General features: G+C 47.3%; 1 protein-coding gene across 2 annotated transcripts in view; it reads right to left on the bottom strand.

The window, feature by feature from the left end:
* nbeal2 (neurobeachin-like 2) overlaps positions 1–21,804 on the bottom strand; it is a 333,597-nt gene that overhangs the window by 132,861 nt on the left and 178,932 nt on the right. For both annotated transcript variants that reach the window (XM_038808910.1, XM_038808909.1), the window contains 4 exons: positions 20,160–20,243; positions 10,783–10,881; positions 9,406–9,980; positions 5,759–5,891 (listed from right to left, as the gene is read on the bottom strand). In XM_038808910.1, the coding sequence (XP_038664838.1) occupies positions 5,759–5,891; positions 9,406–9,980; positions 10,783–10,881; positions 20,160–20,243 (891 nt within the window). The remainder of the gene's footprint in view (positions 1–5,758; positions 5,892–9,405; positions 9,981–10,782; positions 10,882–20,159; positions 20,244–21,804) is intronic.

Below are 21,804 nucleotides of genomic sequence, written 5' to 3'. Positions count from 1 at the left end.
ATCTGTGTTTTCTCTTTCTCTCGCTGTCCTTAATTTCACCTGATTTGATTTTTTGCCTTTCGTTGAAGCAATCAGAATTTTCATCAAAACTATGGTGTAATGTCTGAAATTTTGCTGTGAAGAGATGGAGAACATTTGGGCCCGCATCCAAATTTCCTCCATCTTTATCAATGAAACCGTTGTTAAAATCCCCAAGTGCTCATTAATATAACACCCCACCATCCCCTGACTGCATCCTATGCAATAGCTGAGAGGATGTGGGTTTCCTGCATTTCTGCAAGTTTAATATTCCTTGTGCTCCTCCAAACCCAAGGGCAGCGAAAACTCTTGTCCATAATCTGCCTCTCCATAGGTTTGGCCTGACAGGTAATTGGACACTGCTCACCCACTTAGATACCCAACTGAAATTGCAATCATATCACAATGACATAGTTGGATGCCAATTTTCATATTTAAAGCTGGACCCTTCTGCCTGCCTGTTGGTGTCCTGCCCTATCAAGCATGTAAATTCTTGGAGCCATCCAGAAGGTTTGGTCTGGTTGGATGGGGCAAGTCTCCCCCCTTATTTTACTGGTAATTGCATTCTAAACCCAGTTTCTTCTAGAGCTAGAATTGGGGCCATTGTCCCGAAATATTGAATGGATACTCAACACAGTAGTCACCCAGGACACTGAGGGAGAGATGTGAACCTTGGAACCTGCAATAGGTTCTGTCTCTGAGCCAGAAGACTGTCCACATGAGTGGAAACAGCAACATTATTAGATTGATGTCCATCCAGGATACTGCAGCCCATTTTCACAGACAGGGATGCCTTTTTCGATAACCGCGCCCCCTCCTGATCCCCCATTACGAAGGATAATTGGGCTCTTTCGCCTTAATCTGCTCCATTTTACAATTTCTAAAGACAGAAATAATGACAATGGGAAAGCATTTAAACAAGTCATAGTAAATTGCTTAAGAATCTTGCATCTAATCTACAGCGTAAATCGGCACTAAGGCAGAGCATAATACGTGGCTGAGGAAAAGGAAGCCAATACAAGGGAAGCCTCATGAATAATATGAACATACAAACACACTACTAAGCCCACCAGCAGCAAATGTGGGAGAGAAACAGTCTGTGATTGGAGAGCAGTGAACACTGAGGGTGGCAAGTGTGCGGAGGCAAAAAAGGATTTCAGGGAGGGGGAGTGAGAAAAGATAGAGGCAGAGGCTGTTGGGCACATGGAGTGAGGGAGAGGCACTGCAGGGCCCAGGTTGGGGAGACGCTGCAGGGACTAGAGGAGGCTGCAAGGCCAGGGGGAGTGAGAGAGGCTCGTGGACCCACGGAGACAGAGAGAGATGTGGGGACCCAGAGAGGGAGGGGGGGCTGGTAGGCCCAGGGAGAATGGGAGGCGCAAACGGTCCCAGGAAGAGAGAGAAGGCAAAATGGACTAGGGATAGAGAGAAAAAAATGAGAGAGGCAAGAGGGCCCAAAGAGAGTGAGACAGGCTAGGAGGAATGAGGATAGAGGAAGAGGTGCCAGAAGAGAGAGAGGGAGGATATGAGAGAGAGGGGACAGGTAGCCCAGGGAGAGGAAGAGACAGAGTGCGTGTGTAAGGTTGAGAGTGTATGTATATTTTTTTGAGGCATTTAGGGCAGCATGGTAGCACAAGTGGTAGCACTGTGGCTTCACAGCGCCACGGTCCCAGGTTCGATTCCCCGCTGGGTCACTGTCTGTGCGGAGTCTGCACGTTCTCCTCGTGTCTACCTGGGTTTCCTCTGGGTGCTACGGGTTCCTCCCACAGTCCAAAGACGTGCAGGTTAGGTGGATTGGCCATGATAAATTGCCCTCAGTGACCAAAAAGTTTAGTAGGGGTTGTTGGGTTATGGGGATAGGGTGGAAGTGAGGGCTTAAGTGGGTCGGTGCAGACTCGATGGGCCAAATGGCCTCCTTCTGCACTGTATGCTCTACGTTCATATTTGTGTGTGTGTGTGTGTGTGTGTGTGTGTGTGTGTGTGTGTGTGTGTGTGTATATGTGTTTATTCTGGGGCTCACTCCCAGTCTCAGATTTCTCACTCACCATCATAACTGCCACATACTCTCAGCCACTCTCATAGTGATTGAGTGTGAGTGAATGAGCAGCCTGAGACTGCAAGTGAGCAGGACACACACCTCTCACACATTCATGGTCGTCTTTCTTAATTTCTTTTCTTTTCAATACCAATTTATTTTATTGCTTTGAAGTTGCTTTATTTTTGCTCAGCAAGTTGTTTCTTGCTTTCATTCCTCAACTTGAATAAATATAATTTTTAATGTTATGCCAATCCTTGGGTGGGATTCCTCCCTACCTGGTGGGGCAGGCCGTACTGGCGCCGAGGAGTGGTGTGAACCACTCCAGCGTCGGGCTGGCCGGAAGGTGCTGGAGCTAAGTCAGGGGCGAGGCCAGCGCCGGTGGGGTTGGCGCCATGCCAACTGGCGCGGAAGGGCTTGGCGCCATGCCAACCAGCCCTGAAGTGCCTACGCTGGCCAGCGTGAGTTGCCGCATGCGCGGGAGGGCCAGTGTGTGCTGGCGTCATCTCAGCTCATGCGCAGGGGGTTCTTCTCTGTGCCGGCCAGCAGCCGGCGTGGAGGGAAAGAGTGCCCCCACGGCACAGGCCCGCCCGCGGATCGGTGGGCCCTGATCGCGGGCCAGGCCACTGTGGTGGCACCCCTGGGGCCAGATCTGCCCGGGTCCCCCCAAAGGACTCTGCAGGCCGCCCATAGAGCCAGGTCCTGCCGGTATAGACCTGGTTTGATTTATGGTGGCCAAAAATGGGTGGCCGCTCGGCCCATCGCGGGCCGGAGAATCGGCGGCGAGGGCTGCTTCCGGTTGAAAATCCCGCATCTTATCGCCGGGGGGGGGGGGGGGGGGGGGGGGGGGGCTGCCAGTGGAGAATCTCTCCCCTTATCGCTGTGGGGGGAGTGCGCTGCCATCCGAGAATCCCGCCCCTTATATTTGCTCATGGAAATGTGCCCCCCCAGCCCCTGCCCCCGCAAGTAAAAAAGGTGCACGAGTGTGCAGGTAAAAAAAAAGGCTTCAAAGGTGGAGGATGCAATGAAGTACAAATTGGGGGAAAGCACTGTTATGGAAATGGAAGTACATGAGGCTGGATTCCCCGCACCCCAACATCGAAATCGTGGCCGGAGCAGGGGCAGAGAATCCACCTTCTCGCAAGAAATCGGGACCAGCGCTGGTTCCCCGATTCTGCGGGCCCCGAAAAGCGGCGTACTCTGGAAGTATTCCGTGCCGCCTGGGACCTTCCTGGGGCCATTGCCAGAGGCCCACTCCGCCATTCTCTGCCCCCGACCGGCCCGAAATCCCGACAATGTGGAACTAATGTGCTCCAGCCAGTCAGGATACTCGCGTGGCGGCTGCAGACTTAGTGCGCGGCTGCCCTGGTCGGGGGTGGGCTGATCAGAGAGTGGGGCGTCTTATAGGCAGCCGGTAAATGCTTGTGCGGGCGTTGAGGGTTGGGCGCGCGGCCAGTCGGGAGTTGTCTTTTTTGGGTCCAGCTCCGCAGTCCGAGTCCGCCATGGAGCACGGTGCAGCCGCTGGAGGCTGCCGTTGTGCGCATGTGCGGCCTCCAACCCGGAAGTGCAGGGGTTCATATACAAAGAAATGTACAGCACAGGAACAGGCCCATCGGCCCTCCAATCTGCAGCAAAAGCTGCTAGATTCACTCCGGTCCCTGCTAGCCCCCTGCAGGGCTAGGAATTTGTGTCCCTTTGATGCCAGCTTTCCTGGCATAAAACTAGCGTTTTGACGGCGGCGTGGGGACATAGTCCCAATAATGGAGAATCCAGCCCATGATTTTGGTGGAGGAGAGAGCATATCGCTTGCTTCATCCATTTACAGTTAGCAGTCATGCTGATCTGAAACATGCTCCCTGTATAGGCATGGAAGGCTCCTGTCACACAGGAGCTTAGCATAATCTTCTCAGTCACAGGAAGAGTAATGGCCGTCCTTCACATTTCTGCATGTCAGCTTAGTTGCTTCATTGCTGCTGCAAGCAGGAATGATCATGGAGGGAGCTCTTTAAAATGGGATTGTTGTTTTCACAGAATGGTTGCCTGTAATCGTCAGTAATATAGCCTTATGTTACCTAACAAGAATATTGTCTGAAAAAGAAGAACAGAAAGGTATGTGTTTCCCCAGGGGCATATAAATAAATGATATGAGCCACTGCTATTCAGGGCTTCCGCCTGCTGTAACGATGCTATCACACCCTCCCTTTCACCCGCTCCCCTCCCCCCACCCCACACTGTGATCATCCAGAATGTATTTTGCTTCCAGCCAAGTAGGCCCTGGCTTGTCTGATCCTAAACTGGAATTGGAATCAAGACAGTTACATGTTTGAGGGATGACAGCTTGCTAGTTCTATGCAATGAAGCTCAGGCCTCAAAGCAGTTCTTGCCTCTTCACTCCTCGCAATAGATAGAGGTGATGTGATAAACCATGTTATTATATTATATGCATTGTGCTGTATCATACATGCCTGGGCTTGTCTAGGTTTGCTCCACCTGTGGCTCCTCCCCTCGGGGCTTCTGTATAAAAGTGACACGTCTCCGCCTCCGGGCCCAGTTCGGGTCCAGAGGCAGGAGGCTTGCAGTTTAGTGTATTAAAACCTCAGTTACGTTTATCTCTCATCGTGTAGTATTGATGGTTTATCAGGTGATCAGTGGCCCACGAGTTCCATCTTGCCTGCTGCACAAAAGCTAAAACCTGCCCAAAAGTTAAAACGTGCCCAATTGTCTGGCAGCCACACAGTTGCCAAACGCGTTCGGCGATCAGCCGGAGAATCAAAGTTCCCGACCGAATTGGGGGCACCGCCGCTTTCGCAATGCTCCGCCCCCTCCGAAGCGCCGTACTCGCTGGGTATGCCGCGCCACGTATTGAGAGCCTCAGGACATCGGCGAGGCCCGCAGCCGAGTTCCCAACGACGTGGGTCTCCCATGGTCTAATCCGTCGGGAACTCGGCATGGAGGCTGCAGACTCAGCCCAGCGTCGCCACAGTCGGGGGAGGGCCGGTCCACGGGCAAGGGGGACTTAATCAGGGGCTGGGGGCACTGAGGGGGGTGATCCGGGACATGCGAGCTGGCCGAAGGGGGGGACTATTTCGCAGGCTGGGTCCGCATGCGGCCGCCGCCATGTAGTAAGGTGCGACCGCTGCAGGCCGCCGCCGTGCGCATGCGTGGCCATTGACCCAGCAATTCTTTGGGCTGTATCGGCAGCTGGGTGCGCTACATTGCCTTCCTGCTAGCCCCCAGAAAAACAGGGAATCGGTGGCCGTTTTACACCATTTTTTCTGGCATGCGGGCATAGCCCCAGAATCGGAGAATCCAGCCCCTGATCTCTGCAATTCTGAGAGAAGGGAGGGAATGTTAGACAGGGTGCCTGCTCCTGATCTCTCAATCCAGCCCCTGTCCATCAGCCAAGAGTACACTCTGGATGTTGGACGAAGACAAGTTGAGTGCAGCTAGAATGTCCTTAGAACCAAAGATCTGTCAGTAATTATGGTCCCGAATTTGGACTCATCTGATTAATATTTTGTATGGAAGTAAATTTGTCACCTTTACCCATTGTGGCCTACATGTGACTCTAACGCCACACCAATGTCGTTGACTTTTAACTGCCTCTGAAGTGGCCTAATAAGATAATCACTCAGCTCCATCAAGACTGCTACTAGCCTGTCAAGATATAAGCCCATTTTCCCTAAGGAAACTAGGAGAGGATCGTACCCAGAGCGAGTCACTAAAGGAGAATTCCGGCAGAGCTACAGTCATATATTCTTTCTTTGTGCAAACTGCAATAACCAGCATCCCGTCTGACGTGAAGAAGGCCTCGAAGCCAGTTCCACTCACTGTAAAGAAACTGCAGGAAAAGGAAAGTGAAAAGTAAAATGTATCAGTTATGTTTTAACTACTGCTTCAATACATCCCTACTTCTTTGTAAGTTTCTATACATTCCTATTCCTTGTGAATTTTGTGGATGATTTTGGTCTTTCAGGGATTTTGTGGATAGTTTCCATCTTTCTTGCTGAAGTGCTGCCTGACCTGTCACAGAATGCTGGAGATAGAAGGGGCAATTTTCTGAATACACAAAACCTTCTCTCCCCCCCCAATCAACAATGGATCATTGCTGATGTTCATTTTTCATTCACCTGCCATCATCAAAGCATTGTTGAACAAGGTCCTGAAGAGTAAATCTTCCTTCACATTGTCCCATCAAACACTCCCAGGGCAAGTAGAGGACAAAATACATACACAAAACTCCCATTACACAGTCCCAAAGATATGCCTCAGCCCTAACTTTAAAAGTGCTGCACTACTCTGAGACTTTTCAATTCACATCATGATGTTTTGCTTTGTGGGATGGACCGGGTCATGTCCAGCTTGGTAAGGGTCAGGGGGGGAGGTTGTTGAGCCTTGGGGAGGGTCGAATTGGGCTAGAGGGATGGGGGAGGTGTGGGCCTTGGAGGTGTTGGGGTGGGGTGGAGGTGGGAATCTCTTGGGGGATGGATAGTTGGAAGGTGGGGGAGACTCCTGGAGGTCAGTTTGGGCCTGTTACAATTGTTACCCAAGGGTTTAAACCATTTAACCATTTCTGGGTAACTATTGGTGTAACTATAGGGCGGCGCGGTGGCACAATGGTTAGCATTGCTCCCTCACAGTGCTAGGGACCTGTGTTTAATTCCGGCCTTGGGTGACTATGTGGAGTTTTCACTTTCTCCCCATGTCTGCGTTGGATTCCTCCGGATGCTCCGGTTTCCTCCTACAGTCCAAAGATGTGCAGGTTAGGTGGATTGGCCATGCTAAATTGCCCCTTAGTGTCTAGGGATGTGCAGGTTAGGTGGGGTTAAGGGGATAGGGCTGGGGAGTTGGCCCAGGTAGGGTGCTCTTTCATGGGTCAGTGCAGACTTAATGAACTCGGACTGCACTGTCGGGATTTTATGGTTCTATGGTAACACAGTCGAGCCCAGTCGAACCGTCCAAAGTCTGGGATTGAAATCACACTTCAGATGGTTTCCAGTGCAGGGCAATTGCCCAGGGGATAGTTTGCACTTCTGGGAAATTGCTGTGCGAACCTTACCTTGAAACTTTAGAAAGGGATTCCCCAATGCATCTTTGGGGTACCCCTTCTCAGTGCTGGGGAACTTGGATGTTACGGTGCAATAAAGGGGGAGAAATTAAAATATGAGAGAAAACTAGAAGGAAATATAAAAACAGGCAATTAAAGCTTCTGCAGGTATGTTAAAAAGGAAAGAATGGTAAAAGTGAATGCTGATCGCTTAAGGGGCAAGTCTGGGGAATTAATCATGGAAAACAAGGAAAAGGCAGAGATATTGAAGAAGTATTTTGTATCTGTCTTCACAGTAGAAGACACAATAAGCATTTCAAGAATAGTAGAAAATCAAGGTGCAAAAAGGAGGGAGGAACTTAAAAACAATCACAATCACGAGAAAAACAGTACTGAGAAACTAATGGGAGTAAAGGCTAAAAAGACCTTTGAACCTGATGACCTGCATACTAGGTTCTCAAAGGAAGTGGATGCAGTGATAGTGGATGTGTTGGTTGTAATCTTCCAACTTTCCCTTGATTCTGGAAAGGCTCCAGTGGATTGCAAAACCACAAATGTAACAACTCTATTTAAAAAAGGTGGGAGACAGAATGCAGGAATCTCTAGGCCAGTTAGCCTAACATCGGTCACTAGAAAAATGCTAAAATCAATTATTAAGGAAGTAGCAGTAGGACAGGGACCCAATTGATATAGTGTATCTGGATTTCCAAAAGGTATTCAATAAGATGTCACATAAAATAAGAGGTCATGGTGGTGGGGGTGATATAATTGACTGGGTAACTAACAGGAAACAGTGGGTCAGGATAAGTGGGCTATTTTTAGGTTCATAGATTTCATAGAATTTACAGTGCAGAAGGAGGCCATTCGGCCCATCGAGTCTGCACCGGCTCTTGGAAAGAGCACCCTACCCAAGCCCATACCTCCACCCTATCCCCATAACCCAGTAACCCCACCTAACACTAAGGACAATTTGGACACTAAGGGCAATTTATCATGGCCAATCCACCTAACCTACACATCTTTGGACTGTGGGAGGCAACCGGAGCACCCGGAGGAAACCCACGCACACACGGGGAGAACGTGCAGACTCCACACAGACAGTGACCCAAGCCGGGACTCGAACCTGGGACCCTGGAGCTGTGAAGCATTTGTGCTATACACAATGCTGCCGTGCTGCCCTGTGTTAGCAAACTGTGACCAGTGGAATGCCACAGGGATCAGTGCTGGGGCCTCAACTATTTACAATCTAAATTAATGATGTGGATGAAGGGTCTGAGCGTATTGTAGTCATATTTGCTGCCAATACAAAGATAGGTAGGAATACAAGTGGGTAAGGAGGATACAAAGAGTTTGCAAAGGAATAGAGAAAAGTTAATTGAGAAAATGTTCACATTGCCTGCTTTGGCAGAAAGATTAGAAAAGCAGAATATTATTTAAATGCAGAATGCTGTAGTGCAGAGGAATCTAGGTGTCCTTGTACATGAATCACAAAGTGTTAGTGTGCAATACAGCCAGTAATTAGGAAGACAAATGGAATTTTGGCTTTTCATTCCAGGGGAATACCGTATAAAGATAAGGAATTCTTGCTATAGCTGTAAAGAGTATTGATGAGACTGCACTGACAGTACTGTGTATAGTTTTGGTCTCCTTATTTAAGGAGGGGTATACTTCCTTTGAAACCAGTTCAGAGAAGGTTCACTGGCTGATTCTGGGATGAAAGGATTGTCTTATGTGGAAAGGTTAAGCAAATTGCACCAATACGCATTGGAGTTCAGATGAATGAGATGCGCTCTTATTGAAACATATAAGGTTCTTAGGGAACTTGACAAGGTAGATGCTGAGATGCTGAGAGGATTGTTACCCTTCATGGGCAATCTAGAACAAAAGGGTACTGTTTAAAAATAAGGAGTCTTCCATTTAAGACAGATATGAGGAGGAATTTATTCTCTCAGAGGGTCACTAATCTTTGGAATTATTTTCCCCAGAGAGCAGTGGAGGCTGGGTCATTGAATATATTCAGGGCCGAGTTAGGTAGATTTCTGATCCACAAGAGAGTCGAGGGTTATGGGGAACAGGCAGGAAAGTGGAGTTAAGACCATCGTCAAATCAGTCATGATCTTGTTGAGTGGTGAAGCAGGCTCGATGGGCCGAATTGCCTACTCCTGCTCCTATTTATTATGATTTTATTAACCTTCCCTAATTGCATAAATTGTAAATTAATACATGTACATTTGGATGATGCTTGACAATTCCTATTTGTACAGACGGATGATACTTGACAATTATTTCTTTATGTACACATTCCTACCTGTACAGTTGTTTTCGTTTCGGTCTCTTGCTGAATAAACAACTATCTTCCCGCTCCTCATTCAGACAGAGCCACGTGTGGAAAGCAAAACCGTTACCCGGCCATTTTTGAATGGTTGGAACCATTATTCCAGCCATACTGGGAGTCAGGTCAAAATACTGCAGCACGCTTTCAGACCCATCCTTTCTTGCCATAGCTGATAAGGCCCGAATGACACGGGCAGAGTATGGGTGTGCTTTACCATCATCAGTCCGTAGTAGTTTTATTAATTGACGGAGTTCTCCAGGTTGTATGGAGAGGCTACCCAGTACCTCGAGCAAGTCAATAAGGTTCTCGCCACACTTCCTGTGGAGCCGGGAATGACAGCTCAATGATTCCAGTGTGGCGCTGAGCATCCCGGCCTTCACACAGGTCATGCGAGTCCGCAAGGTGGCGCCACAAACTTTCTTCAGCCAATTGGAGACAAAGATTTGTAGATTGTGAGATTCCATGTCAGGAATCCACTGCACCAGGATCAACAGTGGCTGCTCATTATTGATTGAGATGAGGGAGGTCATGTTCTCATCTTCAATAGCCTGCAGATACAAAGAAATCATTGTGAAATACATTGAATGGAGTTGGTCATCATTTTCTGTGCTGCACTGCGAGACTCTCCAAGATTGCTCTGATGGCTCTTTCTGTCATCAGGAAAGCAGCCATAATGCTTCACTGCTAATTTAGCTTTGACCCCGGCTCATTCATGATTAGTGGAGAGGATGAAAATTGGGCCTAATGTGGGTGGAAAATCACTCAGTTGTATTGTATGCCTGCTACTAGAACGTCCACCATCATCAACTCTTCAGGCCAATGAAATGAAATGAAAATCGCTTCTTGTCACAAGTAGGCTGCAATCAAGTTACTGTGAAAAGCCCCTCGTCGCCACATTCCGGCGCCTGTTCGGGGAGGCTGGTACGGGAATTGAACCCGTGCTGCTGGCCTCGGTCTGCTTTACAAGCCAGTTATTTAACTCACTGTGCTATGAGGGAGAAACAATAAATCACAAGCTGGCTGGCTATACCCACATTCTGAGATCAAAATAGAAACTGGTCCGGAGTGGGAACTCCACCACCTTCCTCCCTCTCCCAGTGCAGGGCATTAACACCAAATGTGGCACAAGGATATCTGGGCCAGAATTCTCTGGCCATTGGGAGTCTCTGCTCCAGCTACCAGCACCTCCGCCTGCGGGTTTCCAAGCGGCATGGGGTGGTTCCAATGGGCATTGACAAGCAGTGGGAGCAGAGAATCCTGCCGCCAGCGAATGGTGAGTCCAGCCCCTGGTCTGTATGATGTATTATTACCTCACACACAGCCTGAACCACCCAGGAGCCAGGCACTTACCATGTTCATGAGTTCTTGCAGGAGATGCTTTGTTGGTTCTCCCTGACTTTTCAGCACTTCATACAGATGAGAGTAACCAATCCGCTCCTTAAACACCTCCTGTTGGCAGAAAGTTTGATATAGCTGAAAAATTAATTTCTTTATTACAATTTGTGTAACTGCAAACATTGCAAAGGACAAATCACTCTCTGGAAATGGGAACATGACCTTTTTTCCCCTAACTAGCCACAAAATCTTGTATGATCAGAGTGAATCATCATTCTACCAATAGGTTACTAAATAAAAGAAAGATTATAGAGTGCCTTTCATGCCTTCAGAACATCCCAAACTTTACAGGTAATTAAGCACTTTATGTGCTTACCGTTGCTACATTGGCATACATGACAGCCACACTCTGCAAAGTAAAGTCCACAAAAAAATAATGATACTATCAACTGATGATCTGTTTCAGTAATAATTGTTGAGGCACTAATTTTGGTACGGAAACCATGGAGAACATCCCAGGTCTTCTTTGAAATAAAGCTGTGGGATCTTTTGCCTCAGAGAAGGCAAATGTACAACCAACAAGGAACAACGTTTTGTGTGGCACCTGTGGCAAACTTTTCTTTTCCAGGAGCAGAGCAGATGCTCAATCCGGCCTTGGGTGACTGTCTGGAGTTTGCACTTTCTCCCCACATCTGGGTGGGTTTCCTCCAGGTGCTCCGGTTTCCTCCCACAGTTCAAAGATGTGCAGGATCGGTAGGGTTATGGGTGATGGGGATAGGGTGGGGGAGTGGACCCAGGTGGGTGGGTGGTGTAGTCTCGAAAGGCCGAAAGGCCTCCTTCTGCACTGTAGGAATTCTATGATTCTGTCTCGTCTGACCTTACAATGTTCTCAGGCTGCATTCCCATCGCCTGTTGCAGATGGAGGGATGCCAATCATGATGGAGAAGCTGGAGGAAGTTACAAAGACCCTGACAAAGAATGGATTTCGTGTCTTAAAGGTGCTGAAGAATGAACCTTTTCTTTCATGAAAAGAAAATACTGATAAAAGGATGTCATATAATTTGGTTCATGTAAACTTTTGTTCCATGAACACAATTTTAGCACAAAGAGTTTACAAAATAAAGTAGGAAATGGAGGAGGTTTTTTTTTTTAAAGACAGTGGTGACGCATGTGAAGTGCATGCTTTCTTTAATTAGTGAGATAACCTGTAACAGAAATATTAGACAATTATTCTCAAGTATATAAGAATTAGTATACACCAATGTTGGGGGAGGTAAAGAGGAGTCTGTGCTCCTGTGAATAAACCTGGGTTGAAGAAAAGATTCCAGATTGGTCTGTTACCTCAAGTAAGAAAACTGAGTTTAACATGCGTCTCCAAAGCACTTCCAGATACAGCACAGTTAAATGCAGAGTACAAATTCCTCTATCCTGCCCCAATGCTCAACTTCATATCAATGCCCTTCTACTTAATCAGAAGAGTAATACAGATATTTCCCACACCAGCCATCCTTTGGCCTCTCCAGCTATACCCACCAGAGTTCGTGTGAGATTGCAAGAATGCTTATCATGCATGTTAGTATTGTAGTCAATGAGGAGCCCTGAAAGGGCTGTGGGGAGGGAGGGGCAGTAAGATTAGTTTGGGATTGATACAGGGCTATGAGGAGAGAGTGGGGCAGTGGTTTTAGTTTGGGGAGTCAAAAGTAGTTTACTCAGGGGCAGCACGTTGGCGCAGTGGTTAGCCGAGGTCACAGGTTCGATCCCGGCTCTGGGTCACTGTCCATGTGGAGTTTGCATATTCTCCCTGTGTTTGCGTGGGTTTTGCCCCCACAACCCAAAAATGTACAAGCTAGGTGGATTGGCCACGCTAAATTGCCCCTTAATTGGAAAAAATGAATTGGGTACTCTAAAAAAATGTTTTAAATAAAAAAAAGTAGTTTACTCAGAGTTAGGAAATAAAGCAACTAAGTAACGCTCTAAGTCCCATCCGCAACCATCCTGAGATGCCGACTCCCTCTTGGGCTGACGTTTATTTCAGGGAATTAACAAGCCCGCTGTTGAGCCTCTGCCCCTCATCCCGCGATAACATTCTTCCTCCCCCCCCCCACCACCACCAAACGTCTGTAAATCCCTCTATCATGGGGAGTGGAGGAGGCTCTCTTCCCCGCTTTGCCTCCACTGTGCCTCCAGCTGCTGCGGGGCTGGGTGAGGGAATGCGTGGCCCCACGGGGAATGTTGTTTACACGTCGAATGTCTGGGGGCACCGTCGGCAACCGATCCCTGGCAAGTCTATTGTCTGAAAACACAGATGCCCGAGTCTCCATGTCAGATCCTGAATCTTCCGCCTCACACATCTGTGTCAGGGTCCCTAGGTAGTCATGTCCCCAGGTCCCCTTGTACTGGGCAGCGGGATTGGAAAACGGTTCCTCCGGTTGAGTTGTGCTGAGGCTGGCTCCCTGCTCCGGAAGTGGTCCAGATGCACCCGTACTGTCCGTTCTCGTGCTTTTATTGTGTAAGATACTGGTCCTGTCTGTTTCACCACGATCCGTGGAATCTACCAGGCACCATCTCCGAAGTGTTGGACGTTAACAGTGTCCCCCGGTAGGAAACTTCTGTCCTGTGTCTGTCTGCTTCAGTACTGCGTCTGGAGGTCTTGTCTCTGTTCCACTTTCCCGCTAATATCAGAGAATGATAGGCTAAAGCAGGTTGTCAGCCTACGGCCCTTCAACAGTTTCGCGGGTGCCACTCGTTTGTAACATGAGGCGTGGCGCGATAGCTGAACAAAAAATGTTCCAGCCTCGTCTCCATAGATCCCATGACCTGTTTCCTCAAGCCCTTTTTGAAAGTTTGCACTGCTTGTTCAGCCAGATTATTTGAGGAAGGCACAACATTGAGGGCCGAAGGGCCTGTTCTGTGCTGTACTGTTCTATGTTCTATGGTGTGGGGCTGTCTGGGATGTGCTTCACCCCGTTTGTCTTCATGAAGCATGCCAACTCCTCGATAGTGAATGGGGAACTTTTGACCATGACTAATACCTCTGCAATGCAATGGGTACTGAATGAGAGCCTTAACTTTTCGATGGTGGCCTTTGGTGGACGGAATTCAATGCATGTCTAACTATTTGCAATGGCATTCACTATCAGCAAGAACATTGAGCCTCGAAAAAATCCGGCAAAAATCTGCATGCAGGTGAACTCAAGGCCGGCCCGGACATTCCCATGGCTGGAGGGGTGTAATTGTCGGGACCTTCTAATGTTCCTGGCATGTGGTGCATTACTGGGTCAGTCGCTCGATGTTGCCATCCAGACATGGCCATCATACGTAGCTCCTGGCTAGCATTTTCATCTTTGACACCCCCATGTGTCCAATGAGTAGATCTTTACGTACGACCTGTCTGCCCTGACTTGGAATCACAACTCCCGACCATCCTCCATACTGTGCTCTTTCACCTTGGCCTCAAAAACTCACAGCTCCTAAATAGTTTCCCTTGCTAACCTCTGTGTAGGACGACATGGTGAAACTTCGCCAAGACAGTAGCAAACTTGTGCGCCTGTGACCAGCAAGGCATCCATAAAGTTTAATGTCGATACAACCTCGTCAGTCTTTGGTGGAGATTTGGGGAGGACAGGTGTCGGCAACAGGAGCCAGCTTAGAGTGTCTGTGTTTATGATCTATTAGCAAGGGTGATTATCAAACTCATACTCATACGCCACTAACAATAGGGCCCAACGCTGTATCCCGGCAGATGCTATTACTAGAATTGCCTTGTCCTCCTGAAATATTCTGAGCAATGGCTTGTGGTCCATTTTAATGGTTAAATGACATCCATACACATACTGATGGAATTTCTTCACTGCAAAAAAGATGGGCAGCCCTTCTTTCTCAATCCGAGCAGAGTTGTGCTCCGCAACAGCCAAAGTCCACGATGCGTAGGATATCGATCTCTCCATTCTATCGTCCATGCGGTGGAATAACACCTCCCCGATTCCATATGGGGAGGCATCAAAAGGGGCTTTGAGGGGTTGTCGCGGGTCAACAAACCCGATGATGATAGTTGTTGTTTCACTTTGGCGAAGGCTTCATCTTGCGGTGCTCTCGATGCCAACCCGTGGTGTTTTTTCAATAGCGCATGCAGTGGTGCAAGGATGATCGCCAAGGTAGGGATAAATTTCCTGTAATAATCTACGATCCTATGAACGACCGCAATTCGGTCGCGTTCACAGTTATGGGTGCTTCTTTGATTTCTCGCACCTTCTCTTCTACTGGATGCAAGCTGTCTCGGGCGACACGGTAACTCAAATATGTGACCTCTTTTGCGTTAAAAAATGCATTTTTCTCTCTTACGGCAGACATCTGTCTTCGAAAACCAGTGAAGGACCTCCTCCGACATACTCAGGTGCTCCTGTTCAATGATTCCGGTGACCAGGACATATCCAAGTAACCCACCACTCACGGTAGTCCTTGGAGGGTGTTCTCCATGACTCCTCGGAAGATAGCGCATCCCGATGACATCCCGAATGGCAACCTTGTATATTCGTAGAGACCTCTCTGGGTATTTTCCGTTAGGCACTTTACAGCATTCTGGACTCAAAATTGAGTTTAAAAATTTCAAACCATAATGTCTCCATTTTGTTTGATTTCTTGGCATATTTCAGTTTTAAGTAGTTTTTCTGGTTTATGCTTTCATATGACAGCTGTTCATGTTCTACCATTACCATTACAATTACAAGGGGGCACAAGTTCAAGGTGAGGGGGGAGAGGGTCAATGGAGATGTGCGGGGGAAGTTTTTTTACACAGAGGGTGGTGGTGGCCTGGAATGCACTGCCCGTAACAGCCTCCCCGAACAGGCGCCGGAATGTGGCGACTAGGGGCTTTTCACAGTAACTTCATTGAAGCCTACTTGCGACAATAAGCGATTTTCATTTCATTTCAAGTGAGGAGTTTGAGGCAGATACGTTAGCGACTTTTAAGACTTATCCAGATAGACACAGACGGGATATAGAAGGATGCAGGCAGTTGGTCCAGATAGGACATGTGATCGGAGCAGGCTTGGTGGGCCTGTTCCTGTGCTGTGCTATTCTTTGTTCTTATTCACATCTCCTTTGGACAGATTTTTTGTTTCTTTACATAGAATGATGGAATCCCTACTGTGCAGAAGGAGGCCATTCGGCTCATAGTGTCTGCACTGACCCTTCGAAAGGTTACCTTACCTAGGCCCAATCCTCTATCCTATTGCACCATCTACATACTAAGGGGCAATTTAGCATGGCCAGTCAACCTAACCTGCACATCTTTGGATTGTGGGAGGAAAGCGGAGCACCAGGAGGAAACCCAAGCAGACATGGGGAGAAAGTGCGAACTCCACACAGAAGTCACCTGCGGTCAGAATCGTATCCGGGTCTCTGGTGCTGTGAGGCAGTAGTGCTAACCACTGTGCCGCCACTTGTACCATTATTAGTCCCTCTGGCTCTGTACACAAACTCTTTGTCATTTAATCTCTCCTATCTTCCACCCATCACGGACCGTCCCTTTTGCTCTTTGTCCACTGTTACAACCAGCCCGAGTCTTATTGGCTGGGGACAATTGGTGATCCCATGATGTATTTTGGGGCCCATCAACTAAATAGAAGAACAGAAATTAAGTAAGTGATAAATTAAAAAGGGGCCGCTCCTAAAAACAAATGGAGCACAGCCCAAAAAGAACAAAGAGGAATGGAAACTTAAAAACGTTAAATCAAAATGTGAAAACTGGGGTCAATAAAAGAATCCAACCCCTGTGGTGCCCACCGAGCACGGAAGACCTTGAGTATGCCCGTGGATACCGCTTGCTCCCTCTCCAGGGACATCTGGCTGCAATGAAGCCACGGAAGAGGGGCCAGACAACCATGACCAATGAGGGGGGACAGAGCAATGACTAGTAGTTGCAGCTGCATAGATAGAACTGGTCAGTGTGATACCGGCTAGAGAAGGAAGCAGTGGTGAACTATTGTTGGTGTACATAGAACATAGAACATAGAACGATACAGCGCAGTACAGGCCCTTCAGCCCTCGATGTTGCACCGACATGGAAAAAAACTAAAGGCTATCTAACCTACACTATGCCCTTATCATCCATATGCTTATCCAATAAACTTTTAAATGCCCTCAATGTTGGCGAGTTCACTACTGTTGCAGGTAGGGCATTCCACGGCCTCACCACTCTTTGCGTAAAAAACCCACCTCTGACCTCTGTCCTATATCTATTACCCCTCAATTTAAGGCTATGTCCCCTCGTGCTAGCCACCTCCATCCGCGGGAGAAGGCTCTCGCTGTCCACCCTATCTAACCCTCTGATCATTTTGTATGCCTTTATTAAGTCACCTCTTAACCTTCTTCTCTCTAACGAAAACAACCTCAAGTCCATCAGCCTTTCCTCATAAGATTTTCCCTCCATACCAGGCAACATCCTGGTAAATCTCCTCTGCACCCATTCCAAAGCTTCCACGTCCTTCCTATAATGAGGCGACCAGAACTGTACGCAATACTCCAAATGCGGCCGTACTAGAGTTTTGTACAACTGCAACATGACCTCATGGCTCCGGAACTCAATCCCTCTACCAATAAAGGCCAACACACCATAGGCCTTCTTCACAACCCTATCAACCTGGGTGGCAACTTTCAGGGATCTATGTACATGGACACCGAGATCCCTCTGCTCATCCACACTACCAAGAATTTTACCATTAGCCAAATATTCCGCATTCCTGTTATTCTTTCCAAAGTGAATCACCTCACACTTCTCCACATTAAACTCCATTTGCCACCTCTCAGCCCAGCTCTGCAGCTTATCTATGTCCCTCTGTAACCTGCAACATCCTTCCGCACTGTCTACAACTCCACCGACTTTAGTGTCGTCTGCAAATTTACTCACCCATCCTTCTGCGCCCTCCTCTAGGTCATTTATAAAAATGACAAACAGCAACGGCCCCAGAACAGATCCTTGTGGTACGCCACTCGTAACTGAACTCCATTCTGAACATTTCCCATCAACTACCACTCTCTGTTTTCTTTCAACTAGCCAATTTCTGATCCACATCTCTAAATCACCCTCAATCCCCAGCCTCCGTATTTTCTGCAATAGCCGACCGTGGGGAACCTTATCAAACGCTTTACTGAAATCCATATACACCACATCAACTGCTCTACCCTCGTCTACCTGTTCAGTCACCTTCTCAAAGAACTCGATAAGGTTTGTGAGGCATGACCTACCCTTCACAAAACCATGCTGACTATCCCTAATCATATTATTCCTATCTAGATGATTATAAATCGTATCTTTTACAATCCTCTCCAAGACTTTACCCACCACAGACGTTAGGCTCACCGGCCTATAGTTACCGGGGTTATCTCTACTCCCCTTCTTGAACAAAGGGACCACATTTGCTCTCCTCCAGTCCTCTGGCACTATTCCTGTAGCCAATGATGACCTAAAAATCAAAGCCAAAGGCTCAGCAATCTCTTCCCTGGCTTCCCTGAGAATCCTAGGATAAATTCCATCAGGCCCCGGGGACTTATCTATTTTCACCTTGTCCAGAATTGCCAACACTTCTTCCCTACGCACCTCAATGCCATCTATTCTAATAGCCTGGGTCTCAGCATTCTCCTCCACAATATTATCTTTTTCTTGAGTGAATACTGACGAAAAGTATTCATTTAGTATCTCGCTTATCTCCTCAGCCTCCACACACAACTTCCCATCACTGTCCTTGACTGGCCCTACTCTTACCCTAGTCATTCTTTTATTCCTGACATACCTATAGAAAGCTTTTGGGTTTTCCTTGATCCTACCTGCCAAAGACTTCTCATGTCCCCTCCTTGCTCGTCTCAGCTCTCTCTTTAGATCCTTCCTCGCTTCCTTGTAACTATCAAGCGCCCCAACTGAAACTTCACGCCTCATCTTCACATAGGCCTCCTTCTTCCTCTTAACAAGAGATTCCACTTTTTTGGTAAACCACGGTTCCCTCGCTCGACCCCTTCCTCCCTGCCTGACTGGTACGTACTTATCAAGAACATGCAATAGCTGTTCCTTGAACAAGCTCCACATATCCAGTGTGCCCAACCCTTGCAGCCTACTTCTCCAACCTACACATCCTAAGTCATGTCTAATGGCATCATAATTGCCCTTCCCCCAGCTATAACTCTTGCCCTGCGGGGTATACTTATCCCTTTCCATCACTAACGTAAAGGTTACCGAATTGTGGTCACTGTTTCCAAAGTGCTCACCTACCTCCAGATCTAACACCTGGCCTGGTTCATTACCCAAAACCAAATTCAATGTGGCCTCGCCTCTTGTTGGCCTGTCAACATATTGTGTCAGGAAACCCTCCTGCACACATTGTACAAAGAACGACCCATCTAATGTACTCGAACTATATCTTTTCCAGTCAATATTTGGAAAGTTAAAGTCTCCCATAACAACTACCCTGTTACTTTCGCTCTTTTCCAGAATCATCTTCGCCATCCTTTCCTCTACATCCCTAGAACTATTAGGTGGCCTATAGAAAACTCCCAACAGGGTGACCTCTCCTTTCCTGTTTCTAACCTCAGCCCATACTACCTCGGAAGAAGAGTCCCCATCTAGAATCCTTTCCGCCACCGTAATACTGTCCTTGACTAGCAGTGCCACACCTCCCCCTCTTTTGCCCCTTTCTCTGAGCTTACTAAAACACCTAAGCCCCGGAACCTGCAACAACCATTCCTGTCCCTGCTCGATCCATGTCTCTGAAATGGCCACAACATCGAAGACCCAGGTACCAACCCATGCTGCCAGTTCCCCTACCTTATTTTGTATACTCCTGGCATTGAAGTAGACACACTTCAAACCACCTACCTGAACACTGGCACCCTCCTGCGAAGTCAAATTTGTGCTCCTGACCTCTATACTCTCAATCTCCCGTACCCCAAAATTACAATCCAGGTTCCCATGCCCCTGCTGAATTAGTTTAAACCCCCCCAAAGAGCACTAACAAATCTCCCCCCCAGGATATTGGTGCCCCTCAGGTTCAGATGTAGACCATCCTGTCTATAGAGGTCCCACCTTCCCCAGAAAGAGCCCCAGTTATCCAGAAATCTGAATCCCTCCCGCCTGTACATATTGTTATAAATAACGTTACTTTCTGTTTGACTCTACAAACTCGTGCTGGATTCTTCGTGGCCCTCACAAAATCCACCCTCCCCCAGTTAACCTACTTAAAACCTATTAACTTTTGCCAGTTCTGATGAAAAGTCATTGATCTTAAACATTAACTCTGTTTCTTTCTCCACAAATGCTGCCAGACCTGCTGAGTATTTGCTGCATTTTCTGTTTTTAATCTGAGAGCAGCAACCCCTGGCATTGGCACTTCTGACAGACATACCTTAGCAGAGGGCGAGTTCTTCATTATCGCCGTTAGCACTTTGATAGCGTGCACTGTGATGGAGTCTGTCTCTTTCTCAAATACCTGCAAAGGAACCAGAGAGTGACAATGTAATTTTAATGATATACAATGGCCCTGTAAGTACAAACATTATGATATTGTGCTGCAACAATCCATCACAGGAACCAGGCTGGCTATGATGTGCACATTTTCTTGATGACCAATTGGTAAAGTAGATGAGGAGACAAGATCTGCTTTTACCCCAGAAAGATTGCACTTACGTAATTTTCTGACTGTAATTTACAGTCAAAGACACCAACGTGATTGACTCGTAGCTGTTTTTAAAGTGGCCTAACATTCAACTGTATCAAACTGTTACAAGGAACTGGAGAGTTTCAAGGGTCTCGGATGACTGTCTGCGTGGACTTTGCGCTTTCTCGCTATGCCTGCGTGGATTTCCTCTGGGTGCTCCGGTTTCCTCCCACAGTCCAAAGATGTGCAGGTTACGTGGATTGGCCATGCTAAATTGCCAATTTCTCAAACTAAAGCAAGCATTGACCACTATTTAACCAAGATGGGTAGGGAACAAATTTGGTAATATTGCCACCTGTGCTAGTGTGGGGTGATAAATTAGCCACCAGGAGTTGAAACCTATCTGTTTTTCTTCCCTTCCTTAGCTCAGAAAATGGCAGATTGAAGAAGGTGATTTAGTTAAGAACAACCATTTCAGCATTTCAGGCTTTCCTGGCAGGCAAGGCTAAAAAATACAACACATAGCACAGAGCTGCATATTTAGCTGAATTAAAACTTGCCAGCTCCAAAATACGCATTAACATGCCATTTTTCTGGAAAAATATGTCCAGATTAGAGTTATACTACCAGGCAATGTTATGGTACAAATACCCATTCTACAGTTCAGCACTTCAAGAAGAAAGTCCAATACTACCTTCTCAGGGCAACTAGGGAAGGCCACCAACAAATGTAGTCTTGTTAGCGATTCATCGCATCCCGAGAATGAATGTAAAAATAAGCTGGGAAAGGGAGAAGTGCACAAATGACCTGTAAAGCTCTAATCCACACGATTGTGTGTATTTGTTTGGGGTAGAATGAGGAGTGTTGTGACACATTAAAAAGAATTACAGAATGTAAATTTGCAAGGCTGGCATTTATCAAAATTCTTTCTCAAATCTGCTAATTTCTCCCAGTCAGATTGAGGAATGCACCCAAATTTTATCAATACCTCTAATAGTCAAGAATATCCTTACCTTTATTCACTGGTCATAGCCAGTAATGTCCAGCTGGATCATTGCAGACACAAGTTACCATGACGCTATATCACCGAATATGTTCACCATAAACACAAGAGTCAGTAAAATGTTTTTGTGGTAATTAAAACATGAACATCACACCACAACATAGATGCTCAGATCAAGTTGTTCTCCCTTGCTGCAGCAGAGATCATCTTCCATATCTGGACTGCGAAGATCATGCAATGTGCAGACCGCAAATACCATTCTTTACCTTATACTGACCTCATAATATTAGCTTGAAGAAGTTCAGTTTTCCCTCCCTCAACAAGCCCAATAGTTTGGCAAGCTCCAATTGTACCTCTCATAAGAACATAGGATAGGAGTAGGAATTTAGG

The sequence above is a fragment of the Scyliorhinus canicula genome, chromosome 10, assembly GCF_902713615.1.
Source record: "Scyliorhinus canicula chromosome 10, sScyCan1.1, whole genome shotgun sequence".
Lineage (NCBI taxonomy): Eukaryota > Metazoa > Chordata > Chondrichthyes > Carcharhiniformes > Scyliorhinidae > Scyliorhinus > Scyliorhinus canicula.
Note: the sequence above shows the minus strand (reverse complement) of the source record. Positions and strands in the feature narration are given on the sequence as shown.